General features: G+C 42.4%; 1 protein-coding gene across 4 annotated transcripts; it reads right to left on the bottom strand.

Annotated features, from left to right (window-relative positions):
- Window positions 1-1,178: 1,178 nt before the first annotated feature.
- LOC133493483 (DENN domain-containing protein 2A-like) lies at window positions 1,179-15,014 on the bottom strand. Of its 4 annotated transcripts, XM_061806883.1 has the most exons (20): window positions 14,874-15,014; window positions 11,170-11,922; window positions 10,726-10,865; window positions 10,489-10,580; window positions 10,158-10,355; window positions 10,005-10,098; window positions 9,861-9,911; window positions 9,584-9,786; window positions 9,404-9,513; window positions 8,183-8,252; window positions 6,949-7,026; window positions 6,727-6,867; window positions 6,464-6,612; window positions 4,395-4,572; window positions 4,282-4,323; window positions 3,072-3,159; window positions 1,844-1,896; window positions 1,639-1,762; window positions 1,452-1,538; window positions 1,179-1,368 (listed from the first exon to the last, which is right to left on the bottom strand). In XM_061806883.1, exons 1-20 carry the CDS (start codon window positions 15,002-15,004, stop codon window positions 1,337-1,339), a joined length of 2,814 nt encoding a protein of 937 aa, XP_061662867.1. In that variant the 5' UTR covers window positions 15,005-15,014; the 3' UTR covers window positions 1,179-1,336. The 4 variants fall into 4 exon arrangements, with proteins under 4 accessions (XP_061662867.1, XP_061662865.1, XP_061662869.1 ...); XM_061806881.1 differs by having other exon boundaries at window positions 1,180-1,368; window positions 1,639-1,896; XM_061806885.1 differs by having other exon boundaries at window positions 1,182-1,368; window positions 1,639-1,896; window positions 11,170-11,939.
- Window positions 15,015-16,128: the final 1,114 nt, after the last annotated feature.

Raw genomic sequence — 16,128 nt, 5'->3', positions numbered from 1 at the left:
ACAAACACAGCAGTTGTGCGGTTAGCGAATGTGTGGCATGTGGGCCAGTCATCGGGTCCAATTGGCGCGTGAATGGCGGATGAGTACATCGCCTTTGCGGTGCCTTTGAACTCTCCTGTTAGGGCGCAAGACAAACCGGCCCATTTAAACGGGGAAGAAAATGACTGTCGCTTGATCTCGTTAAGTGTAATCGACACATTTTATTTCTTCGCTCTGCGTTCAAACACACCCGGAAACGTTTTCGCAGTACTTTTGTGTATCAAGAATGTAAATAATGACGTATAAACTTTTTTATTTATTTTTTGGTTGTTCGTTTCTGACAGTTTTATATACGTAAGTAAATGTCGTGTGGGTTAAATTGACCCGGGAACGTTATTGCTGTTCCTGACAACTAATGTATCAAGATGCTTAATTATTATATATAAACAATGATTCATGTGATTTTTTTTTTTTTTTTTCCCCTTCTTCTCGTCTGGCACTTTTGGATAATTAACATGACGTGGGTCAAATTGACCCGTGCACTGTAGCTTTTTCTACTAATGGATCAGGAGGGTTAGTAATGACATAACAATGTTTATTTGAGTCTTTTTGTTTCTGACACTTTTTGATAAGTGAACCTGATGCGGGGTCAAATCAACCCAGGAATATTTTTTTTTTTTTGCTGTATCTGAGAAACTCATGTATCAGGATGGATAATAATGACGTCTAAACTTATTATATTTCCCCATTTTCTGACACATTTGGATTAGTAAGATTGGGTCAGATTGACCCAGGAATATTTTCACTATTCCTGAAAAACAAAGCAAACCAGTAGGGTGAAGGAAATCATAGTTTATAAAAATCACTTATGATGTAATTTTATAGTAACCCTTGTGAGGATAAGCAATTCAGATAATTAATGGATTTGATAGTACTGCCATATTTATAGTTTTGCTTTGTATTCGGATCTCTGAGGATTAGACGTGTACGTAATGCTTTGAGCGTTTGCAGTAAACTTCTGCAACCGAATACTGTAATCACAAAAACCCACTACTGCCCCCTGGTGTATCCCGGTAAAAAGTATGAATACGGTTGTGAATATGATGGGAAATCAGTCACATTTATTGTGATGCATTTTAAATTGTTTCCCTTATTTTAAGTTTTAAATAAAAAGATTTTTTTATTAAAAAGTGCATATTTATAGGCTCATTTAGACACACCCATAGAGTTCAAAGATTTTCATTTTATTTTATTACAAGCGCTGTTTCACTCGTGAATTATGTTACATAGATGTTTTTCGATTGTTGCGTTCAAAACGTTTTCAAAAAGCGTAAACGCCAACATCTTTCCTGTGTCATCATTTCTTGGACAAAAACTTCATTCTGTTCCCTGTTAAAAAAAAAAAAAAAGATTCGATGAGAGTTGCCAAAAACTCAACAAATACGAGGCTAAGAACGGATGAATATCCTCACCTAAACCTTTGAGAAACCGGTTCATCCGCCGATGTTCACTCTCATGGACGGTGTCAAGATACTCGTGCACCCTCATTTCAAAAAGCCCTGAGGAGAAATACGGGTCGGGGGGGGGGGGGGTTGTTGTGAGTCCCCGTTGATCGTGAGGGAGTTTGGGCCATTCGTGGGTCAAGGTACTTGTCGTTACCTCGGAGGCTAGCCCCGTGGAGCTCCCTCTCCTGGATGAAGCAGCCGAACATCTGCGTCTCCATGAAGACCTCCAGGAAGCGCCTCGCGGTCTTGGAGGGGACCGCCCTCCGGAAGGCCTCCCGCTGAAAGGAGCAAGGCAGGGACGACATGGAAGAGACATCGTCCGCCTTTTCGCCGAAGAAGAAGAGAGGATAGTGGCCTACCAGCTCCACAAAGAAGCGGACAAAGGTCTCGGACACGACAGTGCTGAGGTAGTCTGAAGAGGAGATAAGATCAGCGATTGAGCCAAGTTCGCAAAACTGGCCTGAAAACCGGAATTCATTCACCACAAATATTATACTTTCTGTGGCAGTGGCATAAGACGACTGGTAGAATACCGTAATTCCCACCCTCACCCAGTACATTCGTAAAGGAAATACCATTTGGTACAGACATATGCAACGGCTGTGTAAAAGCCGCTAGTGCCCACATTGAAATCCACATTGGAACACGACATATTTACAAAGAAAGACGGTACACAGAAAGAGTTTAATGCTAGCGCGGCGCTAACACTAGGAGGAGTAAAAAGGAGTTAGCTAGCGCTAACAGGGCTGATTAAAATAAAACTTACCGGTAAATATCACTGAGACACGCCAGTAACACAGCAGCAACATGCTAGCACAGGGCTAACGCTAGCACAGCGCTAACAAGGCCGGTCACTTCCTCGTCACATATATTCCACCGGTCTCATTCTTACCTTTTCCGCTCGAGTGCCCCGTTGCGGCCGTTAGAAAAAAATGCACAAATTAGCCGCATCACCGCATAAACCGGAGGGTTGAAACCGTGTGGAAAAAAAAGTCGCAGCTTGTAGGCCGGAAATTACCGTAATAGTTTTGCATGTTTGCAATATGCATGTGGATTCAGTGTGCTGCAGATTCCTATTTATGCATCGGAATATGTCCACATTGAAACCCACATTGAAACACGAGATATAAAGACAGTACACAGAGAGTTTAATAGTGTTAGCATTAGCTGCCCTAATGCTAACACTAGCGACACGCTAACTTTAGCTCTGCGCTAACAGAGCCACTTGAAAAAAAAAACATACCAGTAAAAATCATTGAGACACACCAGTAACACGCTAGCGCAGCGCTAACATGGCCGGACCGGCAAAAGTCACTTCCTTGGCACATATATTCCACCGGTCTCACGCTTACCTTTTCCGCTTATTTTTTTTTTTACTATTTTTCTGCAACCCACCCAAAATGGGTCCACTTTAGGGTCCTGGACTCACCAGTTGAGAGTCACTGGACGAATAGTTTTTGTTCATCTAAATAGGCCAAGTTTTCACCTGGAGTCAGTAAATTTGTAATTAAGTTGAGATGGGGTCATCAATTTTATCAATATATATATATTTTTTGTCTGTGTGTGTTTTATCACTGATTGTGTCACCTCCTCTGGCGAGCTCTCTTCTCCTCTCCAAAACATTCTCGAGGGCGGAATGAAGCTTGCAAGGCAGGATGGAGTCTTCGTCATCCATCTTAATAAAAGAGGCCAGAAATAATTTACGTATGTATCTGGCAGTTGTGGGCAAAGTGCTAAATAATACATTTGTGTGTCAATTAAATCCTGCTTTTCTTAACTCTTCAAGGCTGAAGATTAGGAAGGTCACTTCCACACAATCATGAGTCCTGTAATATAGTTTTACATTCATTTAGCCATTTCTCTTATGAAAATTCTGTTATTGTTTTAATTTTCTGATGAAAAATGATACATTTTAAATCATAAAAGCTATTGGTAAAACTAAAAAAAAATTACGCAGTTTACAGCTTAGCTACTCAATTGTCATTTAAATGAGCAATTTTACATGAAAGATTGAGATATGCTTACATTTTGATTATTTTGTGAAGGACTGGCCAATTATTGCAAATATAAACAATACAGAAAAATAATGTTTTAACAAATAGAAGAAACAAGTATTTTTAATGAAATATAAATAACCAATTGTTGAGAATTGTATTAAAGTTTTGTACTATGCTTTATGATTGCATTGATTGTAAGTAACAGTAAAACTAGCATAAATTATTTATAACAAATTTTCTTCAAATATAAAAATGCATTGATCATGTATGTCACAGGTGTCAAACTCAAGGCACAGGGGCCAGATTCCGCCCGCCGCATGATTTTGTGTGGCTCGCGAAGGCAAATCACCTGTATCAACTTCCATTATTTTTGTTCAAATCTGCAACAAAATTTCAAATTGTCATATCATAAATCACAGGTGTCAAACTCAAGGCCCGGGGGCCAGATCTGGCCCACCACATGATCTTATGTGCCCCCCGAAGGCAAATCACGTGTATCAACTTCCATGATTTTTGTTCAAATCTGCACCAAATTTTCAAATTGTCATCATAAATGATCAAATTGGAATATCACGAGTATTTTTGTGAGCCAAACATCAACAGGAGTCGAAAAACCCATTACCCTTGATTTCTCAGTCCAAAATTCGGGCATAAATTTCATGTGTAAATATGATGAGGCAAATGATTTTTGTGATTTCACAGTCATGATGGTTGCTACAATGTGGCCCACGGTAAAAATGAGTTCGACACCCCTGATGCATGTATCTGTTCCCACAGGCAGGCCTTTCTCAAGAACACACCTGTTTCAGGAACCGACTTTTCCCCAGATCGACGACCAGAACCTACGCAGTGACAAATGAGCGTCAGTGAAGCAATTGATCCCCCCGCCCCGGGCTGTCCGAATCCGGCTGACCTCCTCCAGGGGCAGCTCGTCGAGCTGAGGCAAGGAGCCGCACAGCAGGCCCACGATGAACGGGGTCGGAGTGCACACCATGTCCAGCATGGCCGACGGGAGCACGGGGATGTAGGTGTGTTGCCACACGAACGGGTAGAGGAGCGCGACCGCCGCGTGGCAACACTGCGACAAGGTACTGGAAAAAAAAAAAATGTCTTTATAGGATCTAATTGGAACAGTTTTCCTTAGCCTTTATTGAGCCATATAAATAATATATATATATATAAATCCCAAAATGTATCTCTGGGTCTATCGAAATTTAGATGAAAACCTTTTTTAAAAACTGACTGATTTTTTTTGGGGGGGGAATGTTTTTAAGACAGGTTCAAAACCGCCGTGTTGTTTATTCATCCAGCATTTTATGCTACAATTTATTCGTCATATCATATTTCGCTGCTTCGCACAACCGTGGCATCTGAAAAAATAAATGTAAGCACAATACTAAAAAAAATCCTTTACAATTTTAGAATGTGGGAAAAACAAACTAGTCTTGTATTCTCAGTTTATCCTTAATTCTAACTGTAGTAACAGGTGTCAATCAGTGCTGCTGTTGGAGTTTTCGCTCAAGAGTGCCGCTGTGTTAGCTGTGATGCTAACTGGTCAAAAATAAATTTCGCAATACATTGGGAAAAAAAACGTTTTTTTCTCATGTGTAACAGCTAAGCCTTGGTTTGAGTAATGCACTCCCCACAGCTAAAAACTGGGGGGAAAAAAAGAGAGGACTTTATGCTAGGTCAAATTAGTACCTGCTGAGTGAAGTAGCTAGCCCACATACAGTCTTATTCTTTCGGCTTGTCCCGTTCGAGGCGTGTCATCTTTTTCCATCTAAGCCCTTCACCTGTATCTTCTTCTCTAACACCCACTGTCCTCGTGTCCTCCCTCACAACACCCATCAACCTTTTCTTTGGTCTTCCTCTCGCTCTTTTGCCTTGCAGCTCCATCCTCAGCGCCCCTCTATCAATATACTCACTCTCTCGACTTCTGGACATGTCCAAACCATCGAAGTCTGCTCTCTCTAACCTTGTCTCCAAAATATCCAACTGTGCCTGTCCCTCTAATGAGCTCATTTCCAATTCGTATCCAACCTGCTCACTCCGAGCGAGAACCTCAGCATCTTCACTTGTGCCACCTCCAGTTCTGCTTCCTGTTGTCTCTTCAATGCCACCGTCTCTAATCCGTACATCATCGCCGGCCTCACCACTGTAGTATGAACTTTGCCCTTCATCCTAGCGGAGACTCTTGCGTCACATATATACTCTGTTTTACTTCGGCTAATCTTCATTCCTCTCCTTTCCTGTGCGTGCCTCCATCTTTCTAATTGTTCCTCCACCTGCTCCCTGCTTTCACTGCAGATCACAACATCATCTGCGAACACCATGGTCCACGGGGATTCCAGTCTTACCTCATCTGTCAGCCTATCTATGACCACTACAAACAGGAAGGGGCTCAGAGCGGATCCCTAATGCAGTCCCACCTCCATCTTAAATTCTTCAGTCACACCTAAGGCACGCCTCACCATCGTTCTGCTGCCATCATACATGTCCTGTACTATTCTAACATATTTCTCCGCCACACCAGACTTAAGTTAGACGCATGCAGTACCACAGTTCCTGTCTTGGTACTCTGACAGAGGCTTTCTCTAGATCCACAAAGACACAATGTAGCTCCTTTTGACGTTCTCTGTACTTTTCCACGCTCATCCTCAAGGCAAATAACGCATCTGTGGTACTCTTTCTAGATGTATGCTCGCCGATACTTACTTCTGTCCTGAGTCTACCCTCCACTACTGTCCTGAGTCTACCCTCCACTACTCTTTCCGGTGACTTGATTGTGCGGCTCAGCATCTTTATTCCTCTGTAGTTTCCACAGCTCTGAACATCTCCTTTGTTCTTAAAAACGGGGACCTGATCCACATACAGTATTGTACTTAAATAATGATGGATGCACAGGTTAATTATACCTTCTGCCATCTAGTGGTGATGTATGAATATGAGTTTGGATAATATACTCATGAAATATGGCCAAACCTGAGTTTATCCGCGGCGAAGATGACCCTGCGCTCCAAAAGTAGAGAACCAAACACCCTGAGAAGCAGCCTCAGACTCAGGCAGGAAAAAAGACACTCGAAGTCGACATGCTCCAAGTGCGAGTCGGACGGTCGACATAGCTCCATCACCTACGATGATGCGCCACCAATTTCATTTTAGTATATTATTTTAGAATTATGGACATTATACTGAAAATAATTTTTAAAAATACAGCTAAAAAACACAATTATTTTTGTTAATACCTCTGTGCCCGAGCCTGGGAGAAAAGTCTTGACGGTGATGGTCCTGCCCGGAGCCGGAAACTGGGCTTCCATGATGGCTCTCATGAACGGCTGCACCAGAGCAGGAGACAGCGCCCTCCGCCTCTCCACCTCATCCAAAACCTGTATCCACACATGTCACCACACACAACGTAGTAGTACTTGTTTACGGAACACAGTTGGATGACTTAAAAAGGTAAATACCTTGGAGAAGAGTTTAAAACACCCTAGGCGACTGACGATGCAGTAAACCTCTGGTAGACGTTTTCCTCTTCCACTAGGCTGAAAAAAAGCACATTTCTATGAAGTATAATGAGTTTTTGGTTTATTTTGGGGTTCTTTTTTTATATATACAGAGAACAAAATAAGTATTTGAACACCCTGTTATATTGCAAGTTCTCCCACTTAGAAATCATGGAGGGGTCTGAAATTTTCATCGTAGGTGCATGTCCACTGTGAGAGAGATCATCTAAAAAGAAAAATCCAAAAATCACAATGTATGTTTTTTTTTTTTAACGATTTATTTTTGTGAAGACCTGTTAGTCCGCCTCATAATTCCACTAACCGTGTTTGGAGGAAGACGAATGATGAGTTCTATCCCAAGAACACCATCCCTACTGTGAAGCACGGGGGTGGTAGCATCATGCTTTGGAGGTGTTTTTCTGCACATGGGACAGGACGACTGCACTGTATTAAGGAGAGGATGACCACGGCCATTTTGGGGAACAACCTCTTCCCCTCGGTCAGAGCACTGAAGATGGGTCGTGGTTGGGTCTTTCAACATGACAATGAGCCGCAGCACACAGCCAGGAAAACCAAGGAGTGGCTCCGTAAGAAGCATATCGAGGTTCTGGCGTGGCCTAGCCAGTCTCTATACCTAAACCCAATAGAAAATCTTTGGAGGGAGCTGAAACTCCGTGTTTCTCAGCGACAGCCCAGAAACCGGTCTGATCAGGAGAAGATCTGTGTGGAGGAGTGGGCCAAAATCCCTCCTGCAGTGTGTGCAAACCTGGTGAACAACTACAGGAAACGTTTGACCTCTGTAATTGCAAACAAAGGCAACTGGACCAAATATTGACATTGGTTTTCTCAGGTGTTCAAATACTTCTTTGCAGCTGTAACACACAAATAAATTGTAAAAAAAAAAAATCATACATTGCGATATCTGGATATTTGATTTTGGATCATTTGTGGTCGGCGCAATGGTTGGGAATCACGTCTCCAGTTTGCATTAAAGTGACGCTACGCATGCAGACCCACACATAGTGTATACACACACACTATCTATGCGCACTTTCCCAGACACACACTTCCTGTTTTCCCACAGGCACGCCGACATTTTTGGCACGGTTATTTATTCAGCCGTGATCGTCGGCATTTGGCTGCTTCCTGCTCGCTGGCAGCTCATATTTATTTTTTTCCAAATATTATTATTTACCAGTAAGCGGCGGCAGTATCCAAACCTCCTGCTCCCGTCCTCTCCAGTCAATACAAACGAGAAGGTCTCGCTAGGGAGGGATGAGTCACGTTAAATACACAAAGATTGGCATGTTATGACTACGTAGACAGTTTAAAAATACTTACTGCTAATAACTATATGAGCCACAGGTGTCAAACTCGAGTCCCGGGGGCCAGATCTGGCCTGCCACATGATTTTATGTGGCCCGCAGAGCCAAATCTAGAGTGTCAATTTCCGCGACTCTTGTAAAAAATCTGTACCAAATTGTCATGTCTCACAAATGATAAAGTTGAGATATGACAAGCACAAACTACTTCATAAATTGATGATGTAAATATGATGACTAAATGGTTTTGTTTCACAGTCATGAACAACAATGTGGCCCTCGAGAAAAATGAGTTTGACGCCCCTGATGTAAACCAATGGTGGGTGAAGTATGGCCCGTGGTCCCATATGGGGTGCCATTTTCTGTAATCTGGCCCACTGAGGTGTTACATCATCAGCCCTGTCGTATTCATCACTAATTTACCAGTTTTTTTTCCAAAAGTTATTGATAAAAATGTATTTTTCAATTTTTATTATTATTTTTTAATTAATTAATTTCATTAAATATTTTGGAAATATGTTTGTCTGCAATTGCCTGGCAACCAGTTTAGGGTATACCCCGCCTCCCGCCTTAATGTAGCTGGGATAGGCTCCATCAGTCCCGTGACGCTTGTGAGGATAAGCGGCTCAGATAAAATGTTTGTTGTAATTAATATGATATGAAATAAAAAATTAATTATACGTATACATTTGACAAATTGTATGTATTGTATTCAATGAAGTAGTTGCTAAATTAATTACATTTAAATATAATTATTGAACTCATTTTACAAATGTAACCTACACATTTTAACTTTCTTTTAACATCATCTACAAATGTCCCAAATATTTTTAATTATACATTGTGGTCGTTGAAAGCAATGGTTTGGCCACCCCTGGTCAGAGCCCTGTATACAGAGGACTTGAGGGGGGCCAAGGTTACAACCTTGTGGCACACCACAGAACCAAAAACTCACGTAGGATATAATATTAAATTGACGTTAGCTTATGCTAAAATATTCAGCGAACTTGAGTGGCATAATGGTACACCCTCGGAACATCATTTTTTATTTTATATTTTAATGAGAAATATTGTATATTATTACACGGCCTCACCTCGGATAGCTGTCTGCCGGCTCCCAGTCTTTCGCATCTGGGAAACAAAATTTGGGAATAATCTTGAGCTGATCCTCGGTCTCCCGTAAGAATTTGAAGTCTCTTTCCAGCTGCGACGCGAGAACAACAAAACGACATGATATTGAGCGACCCAATATGATGGAGCAAACCATTTCTGACCTTTGGGGGGAATTGTTGTGTGACTTCAGGGATATAATGGCCACCGGTTTTGGCCTTCTGCAGCGACACAACCAAGAAATATTCAAAGAGCTGCCGATGGTGATTATTTTCCCTGTTTCTGGCTTTGGCACTGTCACACTGGACCCCCGTGTGGCCCGGCTGGCCCAGTATGGACTGCACCGAGACCAGCCTCTGTCGGTGCGCTGTGTCCGAAAAAACAAACGTTTAAAAATCCATGAAAGAAAACTTGAAACGCCGTTTAAGAGACGCTGGCTACCTTTGGCTCTCTCTTCAAATTCACTTTCGGAGTCGCTGTTTTCGTCGGTTGCTGCGGACAAAAATGTCACATTTTCACGAATATCGAAAGATTAAATATAACTAACTGACCGCCGCATTACGTCATACATTTAAAAGTCATCACCTCTCCCTGAGCTGGTCTCAGCATAATGATAAATCCTCCTGAGGTGTTTCTTTCCGATCCGAGCCTCGAAGATGCTGTTGATCCTCAGGACCAACTAAAAAAAAGTTTTTAGAATTCCAATACGCTTCCGCCAATTAGAGCACTTAAACATACCGTCGGTATCCTGCGGTAGGTGCAGCCGTAGGGGTCCGATGATGACCATGGGGTGTCGGTCGGTGTGGACGGGGGACTGAGCTGGGACGGGGATGCGACACCGCTACTGCCACTGTGGTTCTGCTGGTTACCCCGACGCAGGTCCAGCAGCTTAAAGGTCCTGCCGGAATTCTGCCTAAAGAATCCTGGCCTTGAAGCCTGATGATAAGAACGATCAAAATGACGTGGTTTTAAGTTTGAGGGAAGCTTATTTGGTATTTGGGCTACCAGTGCGGACTGATCTGACCCACTTCTTAATACCACCACTATCGTCATGAGATCGGGTTCGAACCTTGCTTGTGTCGGCACCCGGAGACGAGGGCAAAGAAGACTGCTGGGAGCACTGACTCTCCAACTCGATGTCCTCATACGGGTTCTCTTTGTCTAAAGGAAGACCAAATATGCCGTTCATGTGGGGAGGAATCACGTACTGCGAACCCGTTCATTCTGGACCGCAATCTCAGAACCGTGAGGCATATTCTGTGGCACAGCCATATTGCAAAAGAACTGATGTATATATTTTTTTTACCCACGATGTCTTCATAGTGATGCTCCAGAGTCAGGGAGCACTTTGAAACTGGGACGTCTTCACCCTGAAGTGTTTTTCTGTCAACGTGAAAGCAAATCCTTTCTTTTCCTCCTTCTTGATTAAGTTCGTTACTTAAATCACTGAGAAAAATGATCAACAAAGCTTTTAACACAATTCATTTGTATTTCAAATAATTTTCCCCCACTGCAATGAACTGAAATGTCATTAATCGGTTCTAACCCCCCGCAAAAAAAAAGCACCGGCTATAAAAACTTGGCACAGCAAAATAAATGTACTGCGTTTATAAAATGTAATTATTACATGATACATTACAATGATAATCTCATTTTTGGACATTTTGTTTGGGCCTGTGCCTTCATATTTTTCAAATATAAAACCTACACCTGGAACACTGACTTAAATGACATGTTGCGCCGTTTATACCTGTTGTGGTGGTTTTGTCGCCCCCTGTTGGCACCAGGTGAGGTTCTCGAGGCCGTTTTGGGCAGCGGGGGGAGGTTCCGCTCCCCTTTGGTCGCGGGATGCCGGAAAGTGCGTTTGGGTTTGGGGAGCGGGTTCACAGGCGAAGACCACGACTCGGCGTACACGTCTTTCCTCTTCCCCTCCGGGTGTTTGTCCTTGCTCGGCGGGCTGAAGTAGTTTCCCAGCTCGGTGGGGGTCTTCCCTTGGTTCTGACCCATGGCGTCCAGCTTTTGGAAGAGAGTGAATACCGCTCTTTTCTCTTGGTTGCTTTGTTCGGATGTTTTTCTCGTTGTTAATGTCCTTAGCTGGTCCTTCGGCGGGGGTGAAGAAGGCCCTGAATCCGAAGTTTCCACATTCTCTTTGTGTTCCTCATCGGCTGCATTATTCTCGTTGGCTATTTGCTGTTTCTCACCTGGTGGCCTCCGTTCTTGGTGTTCCCCTGTGTCGTCTTTCGCATTCTGACTTTTCGAAGCTTCTCCTCCCCTGAGCTTTTCCATCTCACTCTGCTCACCGGCGCTTTTCAAGCCCACAAATGAGGACCTTAAGGGTTCTTTTCCCTCCCAAAGTGTGATCTTGTCCTTGATGTTGCCTCCACCCGATGGATGGGGCTTGTTGCCCAGCGGGAGTCCATTCTCGGTCCTGCGAGGGTCCAAATTGAGTCTGCGATGAGCCATCGTTATCCAAGCAGCTTCTTTGACGTCGCAACTTCTCTCGCTGCAGTGACAACAGTGCTGTCATCCAAACAGATTAAGGGAAAAAAATGAAAATTTTACAGTGTAAAGTAGTGATTCTCAATGTGTGTGACTAGTATCACCGGTGCTACGTGAAAGAATCACCGAATTAAATAGTCAGGCTGTGCGTAATGAGCCTTGACTTTCTTTTTTTTTTAATATAGTGCCGTGCATTTACCGTAATTTCCGGCCTATATACCGCGGCTTTTTTAACCCTGCGGCTTATGCAGTGGTCCGGTTAATTTGTGCATTTTTTTTTCTAACGGCCGCAAAGGCGCACTCGAGCGGAAAATGTAGAAGTGAGACCGGTGGAATACATGTGCAGAGGAAGTGACTTTTACCAGTATGTTTTTTTTGGGTTTTTTTTTTGTTTTTTTTTACCGGCCCTGTTAGCGCTGTGCTAGCGTGTTGCTGTTGTGTTACCGCAGTGTCTCAAAGATTTTTACTGATATGTTTGTTTTTTGTTCAACCAGTCCTGTTAGCACTGTGCTATCTTGTTGCTGCCGCGTCTCAGGGATTTTTACCGGTATGTTTTTTTTTTTTCCCCAACGGCCCTGTTAGTGCTGTGCTAGTGTGTTGCTACTGTGTAGCTGCTGGCAGTTTTTTAAAATTTTTTATTTTTTTATTTTTTTTTTACCAGCGCTGTTCTTGCGACCGTGTTGTTGCTATGTTAAGCTAAGCTAAGATATTAAAACTTTGGAATCTCTTTCTGTGTACCGTCTTTCAGGGCTAGTTTAAAAAAAAAAAAAAAAAAACAGCCACCGTAGCACAGCACTAACAGGTGTTTTTTTTCTTTCGGCTTGTCCATTTCGGGGTCGCCACAGGGATACGAACCCATAGCCCCTGGTTTACCAAACCAGTGCTCTAACCACTGAGCCTCTTGGCACAGCACTAACAGGGCTGGTTTAAAAAAAAAAAAAAAAAAAAAAAAAAAAAAAAAACATACCTAAATCACTGAGATGCAGCAGCAACACACTACCGTGGCGCTAACATTAGCATGGTTCTAACAGACCCGGTTAAAAAAATAAACATACCGGTAAAAATCACCGAGACACGGCAGTAACACACTAGCACAGCGCTAACAAGGCCGGACTGGTAAAAGTCACTTCCTCTGCAGATATATTCCACTAGTCTCACTCTTAACTTTTCCGCTCGAGTGCCCCCTTGCAGTCGTTAGAAAAGAAATGCACAAATTAGCTGCATCACCGCATAAACCACAGGGTTGAAAGCGTGTGAAAAAAGTCGCGGCTTATAGGCCGGAAATTACGGTATACTACCATAGCGTTAGCACGGCGCTAGCGATAGCGTTAAACTATCTGTGTACTGTCTTTCTTTGTAAATTTCTCGTGTCTTAATGTGAGTTTCAATGTGGGCACTTGCGGCTTTTACATGTACCAAATGGTATTTCCTCTACAAATGTACTGGGTGAGGCTTATAATCAGGTGCGCTCCGTAGACCGGAAATTACGGTAAGTTTACTTAAATTGTGTTTCACATCAAGTGCTAAATATTTGCATTTACTCTTTTAGATAAGAATATTTTCACATGGTAGATGGTGTTAAACTTTAGAGAAAACTGGCGTAGAATTGTAGACTTCCACAAAAACACTTTTAATCCTTCCCACCAAAAAAATTTACATTATTGAAAGTACTGTTATATTTGTTTTTATTTACTTTTATCATCATGTTTTTATTTACTTTCATCACAAAAGCACACAATTAAAATCGTTTTTATTATTTTTATTTCTTATTTAATATTTTATAGTGCATCATTACAAATATTAGATTGACTTAGTCAAGTTTTAGAAAAAAAGTATTTTCAAGAACTCATTGGTTCATTATAATTGAATTAATGTTGAAAAAAATCTTTACGAATCTTTTTTTTTTTTACTTCATCTGAAGTGTTTTATGTATTTTACATTGAAATTTTGTCCAAAAATCAAATGTCATCAATTTAAATAATTGGTTATCATGAGTGATAAAAAATACTCAAATATAGTTTAAGTAATATTTATATAGTAAAATGAATTTGAATATAAATCCCCAAATTTTGTGAACTGTTATTAAAATGTTTTTTTATACATGCTGTAAAAAGTTCATTCGAAATTTTCTACTTTCAACTATCAACTTTTTCAATTTTACATACAAGTGTAAATTTTATTGTTTGATTAACTTGGTCCATTTGTTCATTTTAAAAATCAAATGCAGCCCCTGAGCAAAAATGTTCACCCATCCCTAGCCTAATGAAAACAAACAACTCCGATCATGCGCTATAAATAAATATGAATATAACGAGCTGAAGAGATTTTTTTTTTTCTAAGAGAGTCTCCTAAACTCCCCAATGAGTCATTTGAGCTCATCTCTTTCCAGCAACGGTGGGAAAATTGAGCCGGAGAGGCCTATGACCCCCCTCGTCATCTTCCCATTGACCTTTTGTAAAACAAACACATAGTTGGATCGTGGCCCGTTTCAGCTCACTGGTTATGTTTTAATAAATAAACCAGAGGAAATGGGAAGCCCTAATTGGAAAGAATTTTTCTTTTTTTTTCTGAATGGATGCGGCGCCAACCGATTTTCTTTCCCAAGCACTTGATTGAGGAACATTTTTTTGGAGCTGTTTTATTGTTTGATTTGAAGAGTTTTTCACTTCTGGTCCTGTTACCGGCTTCGATGACGACTTTGCACCTCAGACCGCACGACTCGGATGTACTTTTGCTCTTATTCTCTTTCCATTTCTGCTGCTTTCAACGCGAAGAAGGTCCGGCCGCGGACCCTCGGAGGGACGGCACTCAAATTTATTCCTCCCTCGTGATGTTCATGTTGCAAAAGTTCCAACTTGTTTCCCGGCACTAAAACCGCTTTCCCGATTACTTTCTTTTATCGTTCTCATTTCACGTTCTACGCGTCAAATGGAAGTTGGTCATTTTTCAACGTACCTGCCGGTGTCATGCACTGTCTTCACGCGAGGAAACGGCACTTGATGCGATCGACGCGTCCTCCGAATAATCCATCGATCTGGCTTCCAAATGTTTGCATTTTGAGGTTTTTCCTGTCCAGCTCCATTCATTTGGCTCCTCTCCACGCGTCTACGCTCATTCGCTTGCTCCACGCCGAACGGGAACACGCTCTCTCTCTTTCTCGAGTCCACAGGGAGGTTGCGCACGTCACAGGCGACATCACTTCAAGACATCATGTGGAACTTGTATTGTCTCTATGTGCCCCGCGATTGGCTGGCGACCGGTTCAGGGTGTATACCCTGCCTCCTGCCCGTTGACAGCTGGGAAAGGCTCCAGCACTCCCCGCTACCCTTGCGAGGATAAGCGGTGAAGAAAATGGATGGAAGGATATTATCCTAAAATTTTTTTTTTTTTTTAAAACTACAGCTAGAAAACATAATTATTTTTGCTCACACCTCCGTACCCGGGTGAAAAGTCTTTACGGTGATGGTCCTGCCCGCGACCCTTGTGAGGATAAGCGGCTAAGAAAATGTATTGTATATGTACTTCAGGACATATTTAGAACTGCTTTTCATTTACTAAAGACGCCAATATTCTCAAGTGTTGAACATTTTCCATGACAACGTTCCCAAATCACTTCAGACGTTTTACATAAAGTCTACACACCCCTGTAATGTGTGCCAAAGCCATTTTTTCCCCCTGCTTAACCTGAAAAAAAAAAAAACCCAAGGTAAGTTAAGGTGGTGGAATGGTGGATCAGTTGGTAAAGCGTTGGCCTCACAGTTCTGAGGACCCGGATTCGATCCCAGACCCTCCTGTGTGGAGTTTGCATGCTCTCCCATGCCTGCTTGGGTTTCCTCCAGGAACTCCGGTTTCCTCCCACATCCCCAAAACATGCAACATTAAATGGAGACTCTAAATTGCCCCTAGGTGTGATTGTGAGAGGTGCTGTTTGTCTCGATGTGCCCTGCAATTGGCTGACGACCAGTTCAGGGTGTACCCCGCCTCCTCCCCGTTGACAGCTGGGATAGGCTCCAGCACTCCCCGTGACCCTCGTGAGGATAAGCGGATCATAAAATGGATTGATGGAAAGTGCCCTGCTCCTTCAGGACATATTTAGAACTGCTTTTCCCTTTACTAAAGACGCCAATATGATCGAGCATTGAAAATTTCCCCGACAACATTGCCAAAACAGTTCAGACGTTTTACACAAAGTGTACACACCCCTGTGATG

Source organism: Syngnathoides biaculeatus, chromosome 20 (genome assembly GCF_019802595.1).
Source record: "Syngnathoides biaculeatus isolate LvHL_M chromosome 20, ASM1980259v1, whole genome shotgun sequence".
NCBI lineage: Eukaryota > Metazoa > Chordata > Actinopteri > Syngnathiformes > Syngnathidae > Syngnathoides > Syngnathoides biaculeatus.
This window is presented reverse-complemented; position numbering and strand designations above follow the sequence as displayed.